We start from the raw sequence: 6,000 nt of genomic DNA on the forward strand, positions 1-6,000 counted from the left end.
CAGATATTCTAAAGCTGAAATTACACAGTTCTTCATTCTTTAATATTGATTGTAGAGGTGTTTCCAAAAATTAGTGTGTATTATATATCTCACTTGGAGATGAGGGGAAGATTAGCGACAGGTCTCTAGTTAGCAGAACTGTTGTGGTCGAGGTTTTTTTTTTTTTATAAAGTAAATGAGTTATGCTGGCGTGTATCAATGAAGAGGGAAAGATACCTAATGAAAGAGACCGGTTAAATATTTTAGGTAACGAGTGACAGCTGGGAAGTGAGACTGGAGGAGATGAGGGAATGGTGTCAGTGGTGCAGGTTTTAGGATGAGAAGAAGCTAGGAGCCTAGTCAGTTCTGTGACAGCCTCAAAGGTGGTGAGGGAGTCTGTACTTTAGGTCTCAGGAGCGAGTAGAAGATATCTAATATTCGTTTTGGATTGCTAGTTAGTGATGTGATAAGGGTGGGAAAGTAGACTTGCTTGGTCAGATGGAGTGCAGAGAAGTTTTGAGTATCAACATTTAAGAACCTGGAATAGGGTGAGAGCTCACTTTTCTGTTCCATCGGCGCCTCTGCAACGTTCTCAAGATGCACTGACTGTTACATTTGCAACCTGAGGTTGTCGTGAGAACCTTTTGGGTCTGCCAGCTACACCAAGGCGGATAGACCATTCCAGGTGCATGGTCTAAGAGGCTTCTTTCTGTCAGTGCAGGACTGCCAGGTATAATGCATCACAATGTTGGTACATGGCAATGTATTATATCAGCAATCAGCAAATTAAGTAATGAAATTTAAAGTCACATAGAGTAAAAAAGGTAAAAATAAATAAAAGTAAAAAAAAATTATTATACAAATATATGCATATATTTCTGTAAAAACTAAAATGAAAAAGTACACATTTTGCTATCTCCACGTCCAGAACTACCTGACCTAAAAAACGGTCACACCATTTAACCCCTCGAATGAACACAATTATATAAAAAAAAGTGCCAAAAAATGCTTTTTTCATGAAACCACTGAACAAAAAGCGGAATAAAATGCAATTAAAAAGACTAATGTAAAAATGGTATTGCTAAAAAGTGAAATTTTTTATTTTTTTCTCCTTCCACTTTGCTTTAGTTATTCTGATGCCCCTGAAGGGGTAATAAACGTCTTTTTTTATGTGATTTTGAGCGGTGCAGCTTTTAGAATGGCGTTTGGGTATGTTCTGTCACATAGGCGCCTCAGTCACTATAAAAAAAAAAAATGGTTTTGTAAATTTTGTTGGAAAATTTTAAGATTGCTAACTTTTTTTAACCCTTCTATCTTCCGATCAAAAAATAAATAGTTTAAAAAGAAATTATGCTAATGTAAAATGTTACTTAATTGTTGTGTGACATAACTTTTCATAACGCAAAAATATTTTCCTAAGTTTACCACTAACATAAAGCATAATGTGTGACGATAAAAACAGTCCCAGTGTCTGAGAATCACTGGGATCCATGGAGTCGTTGCAGTTATAACATCGAAAAATGACACTGGTCAGAATTGTAAAATTTGTCTTTGTCAGGAAGGTGAAAACAGGCTTGGGCGGTGAAAGGGTAAAATAGATGAAAATTGAAATTAAATGCGTGAGGCCCTTTCACACGTGCGTATAAAACTCATATTTAAAAAAAAAAAAAACAGTACCGGATTCATCGGTGTTTTCAATCATTGTGCCATCAATGAGTTGGCTGTCTCATCCTTGTATTATCCTGGTTTTTATCCGGTATGGCTAAAAGAAATGGATACTACAAAGCATCTCCTATACTTTCAATTTTAAACACTGTCATCAGTGGGCTATTTGTTTTTATAGACTTGTAGTGGTTCTTAACATCCGTGCTGCCAGAAAAAAACTGACCTGTCTTCCTATGGCTCACATTCACACATGGTCCTTGTAAAAACATGGATATGTGAGCAGCACCATAGGTTATAATGGGTAAGTGTTGCATAAATGAAAAAGGGATTTATTTACATATCTGTATTTTTGATTAGTATTTCATCAGTATTTGCCAAAACCAGGAGTGTCTTCAAAACTCAGGACAGGGGTCAATCTTTCAATTTATAATTTTTCTCTGTACGTTCTACTTCTGGTTTTGGTGCACAAACACTGATGTGTGAATGAGATCTTACTCTGTCTCTTCCCCAACCCTGGGTTTCGCCTGATGGATTCCTCTGGGGCAACAAGTATTCTGGAGGACTGTTCTACCTGCATCAAAGCCCATATGAGTGTTAGTTATATTTACTCTATTTTTCTTGAATGACCTGCAATTAACACACTGGCAATTAAATTTTACTGGGCCTATTTAAATGAGTTGTCTTTACTCCTAAAATGGGTAAGTATTCGAAGTACTTGATAATGTATAAGATCTTATTTTTAATTTCATAAGCTCTATTAAAAATGGGATTTATAACCTGAGAAAGGAGTAATTTAAGCTTCTAGTTTGTTCATTGTGTAGGTTTTTCGCCACTGCAGTCCATCGGAGCTGGTTAGGCTTCCTAGATAAGGAGCGCATGTATGAAGCTCGTTGGATCCGAATGTCGCCCTCTCAAGTGCCTCTGCACTCTTCTGATGGTGCAGAAGGAAAAGCTGCCTCTGTGTGCAACATGGGAGAGAACACAGTTCAGACAATCATTGCGACCGTGCAACTGTTCTGAACTGTCAGTCTTCAAGAGCTCAAGCAGGAAGGTAGAGGCGTAGTGCGCTCTTTAAGAAAGCTGGTTAGATACCCCCTTTGAAGTGGTAGGGCATATGTGGATGTAGTATGATAGAGGTGTGGGCTGGAGCTCATTCACTTTCAGCTGTGGGCAATGGGTGAATAGGGAATTAAAATATGCCTCCACACATTTTCAACTATACAGCCTATTTGTTTTTCACTTTATCCAATTGTCAACTTTGCAACCTAATTAATTGGTCCTTTGTCTCTTTTCAGCTTGGTAAATCCGTAGTGGCAAAAACAAAAATCCCTGCAGGCACTGTGATATCTCTTAACATGTTGACGGTGAAGGTGGCTGAGCCACGTGGCTTTCCTCCTGAAGAGATCTTTGACCTTGAAGGCAAAACGGTTAAGAGAGACATCGAGGAGGATGAATCTGTCACAGAAGAAGCAATAGAGAATTACAACACGAGAACGAAATGTTAATTGAATGTAAAACCTGACCGTTATCCAACAGTTCTTCTCCAGTCACCTTTTACCTTACCAATACATGTTCTACGTAGGAGTCAATTGCACAGGGTTTTGGATCCTTTTTGTAACAACCTATTCAGTGGCATGTAAGATCGAGTTGCTGTACTAGATTTGTCAAGTCTAAATGGGTGAAAGTGCTGTTGCTTGTACGGCTGTGACAAACGCATGGCAATCACTGTTTTGTAAGCAGATTTTTGAAATTTGCAAATCACAGCATTTTTGTGAATGATTCTTATAGTTTGATATATACATTGAAAAAAATAAATCTATTAAAAAAAAAATCAGTGGTGGCTCTGCTCTTGACCTTTTTGCTTTCTAGGGATTTATTTCACCTCCACCACTGTGTTGTAAGGCTAGCAATTAGCCCATCATCACCATCTCCTCATGTAATGCTTGCATAGATCCATTGAACATAGAGCATGATTACAACACATATCCCATCGGAAACCTCCACCTCGGGCTTCATGCATTTGAACTGACCCATGATCTTTTGACAGCATGTTTACTGGAATATTGGTTTGTTATTTTACTATATATTCTCCTGGCATGTTTACATTTAGTGCAGCGCCACCTCAAACGATGATCCTTTTTGGTTTTTGAATTTAATTTTGGTTAGAAAAGAATACATAGTGCACGAGTTACCATCCCGGGAAATGTCCTTTTTGAAATGCAGTTTCTTTGAATGTTCAAAAAGACTGAGATTTTGCTGAATGCCGTGTAATATTTGAAGTTGCTCATTTTCAATTTGTTACTAAACTCTTGCACTTTGTTAACAGGAAACATTTTCTGAATAAACAATCCTTTCCAAAAAGGAGTTTGAGACCAGTGCTATTATTATGGTAGATTAATGTATATAAAGTCAGTTTAGAACAGGTTACAACAGGAGGCGGCAGTGAGTTTTTAGTAAAAACAAAGTCGTAACAGTGTAAAACTCCTCCTTTTGAGATTATTAATAATGCTAGCTAAATAGCTGCTTGAATGATTTTAACCGGATAGATGTATAATAAAACAAAAGGCTGGCTTGTATATGACGAAGAATATTTTACTTTGACCGCCACTTATTGATCATTAGTGTATAGTAGCCATGGCCCCCAGCACTATCGTACTGACCCAGTAACTCTCGAATGGGTTGAGCTTCAGCGCTGATCTCCTACTTATGTACATAGACATTGCTGTGTCGACTACCACCCGTAAAGCGCTGCAAGAGCAGCAGGCCCATTTTGTTGTTTGGACATGTGGTAGTCCCTGAAATCAGTTGCTCCACAGAATGAGCAACCTTAGGTACAGTAGTTTGGCTTTTTCACTACCTTCTATGGACACTCATTTATTATTCAACGTATGGACCCCGTTTCATCAAAGCTGTTTTGCTAGAATTCTGCTTTGAAAAGTCGCAAAATTCTGAACAAACTGGGAGAATCGGGAGTGAAAATGCCAAAAGCAACTGTTACCTCAAAATGGGCAGATCTGGATAAAGCTAGGTCATGACGCCTATGCTTGTCTAACTCCTGACAAGCTGTGGCATTCCTTACACCAGAAATCTTACACCAGTCTGTAAGATTGAATGCTCTAAAGCCCGCTTTACACCCTGCAATGTATCTTACAATGTGTCGGCGGGGTCACGTCGTAAGTGCCTCACATCCGGCATTGTAAGGTACATTGCAGTGTGTAACAGCTACGTGCGATTGCAATTGAACGGTAAAACGTTCATCGCACGCACGTCGTTCATTTCTCTACAATTGAACGTCAGATTGTTCATCGTTCCGGGATAGCACAGATCGCAGTGTGTGACACCCCGGGAACGATGAACAGATCTTACCTGCGGCTCCCGGCCAGCAATGCGGAAGGAAGGAGGTGGGCGGGATGTTTACGTCCCGCTCAGCTCCGCCCCTCTGCTTCTATTGGCCGGCTGCCACGTGACGTCGCGGTGACTCCGAACGTCCCTCCCATTCCAGGAAGTGGACGTTCGCCGCCCACAGCGAGGTCATATGGACGGTTAAGTACGTGTGACAGGGGTTAATCGTTTGTGCGGCATATTCAACAAATTGAACGTGCCGCACATACGATGGGGGCGGTTACAATCGCATACGATATCGTATGCTGGATCGTAAGATGTAAAGCAGGCTTTAGATTTCTGGTGTGGTATACAGAGGCACCTGCCATTCATCAAATGCTTCTGATTCTTGAAGAGGTGAGCACCAGTTTGTTAAATTGGAGTATCTAACTTCACCAAACCAGTTAGAAAATCATCGGTCTTGATGAGTCTGGGCCATAGTGTCCATACCACACTGCCCTATTAATAAATTAGGGAGTGTAGTTGCATCCTGTGCAGTTTTCTTTCCACAGCTTTGGACTATTTCCATAGACCCTGGTTCATTTAGACTTGTTCACACCAGTCTTAATAACTTATGTGGTGGAAAAGTAGGCACCTGATTAAGTGGCAAGCAATTTTTAATCAGGTGCATCTTAAAGGAAATATGTCAGCAGGTTTTTGCTACCTCATCTGAGAGCAGCATGATGTAGTAAAAGATATCCTGAATCCAGCGGTGTATTACATAGATTACTGGTGTAGCAGTTCTGACACTATCAGAACTTTTATCTTTAGTCATGTAGCTGGGCCCAGAGAGCTGTCCTGCCCACAGCAGGCTCACTATAGAGATTGTACACTGACAGTGAGGTGTCAATCACAACAGGGGGTGTGCTGGACTTCTCTGCAGTAAGTTTCTAGTTCTGTAATGATACAAATATAGCAAATAATAGATCTGACTGCAACAAAACAGGCATGCCTGAATTTTTTTTGTTAACCCTT

General features: G+C 39.9%; 1 protein-coding gene across 1 annotated transcript in view; it reads left to right on the forward strand.

Annotated features, from left to right (window-relative positions):
* Window positions 1-3,998, forward strand: part of LOC142243618 (N-acetylneuraminate-9-phosphate synthase-like) — a 49,913-nt gene extending 45,915 nt beyond the window's left edge. Inside the window, exon 6 of the mRNA XM_075315718.1 lies at window positions 2,940-3,998. Within this exon, the coding sequence (XP_075171833.1) occupies window positions 2,940-3,149 (210 nt within the window). The 3' untranslated portion in view covers window positions 3,150-3,998. The remainder of the gene's footprint in view (window positions 1-2,939) is intronic.
* The last annotated feature ends 2,002 nt before the right edge of the window (window positions 3,999-6,000 follow it).

This window comes from Anomaloglossus baeobatrachus, chromosome 1 (genome assembly GCF_048569485.1).
Source record: "Anomaloglossus baeobatrachus isolate aAnoBae1 chromosome 1, aAnoBae1.hap1, whole genome shotgun sequence".
NCBI lineage: Eukaryota > Metazoa > Chordata > Amphibia > Anura > Aromobatidae > Anomaloglossus > Anomaloglossus baeobatrachus.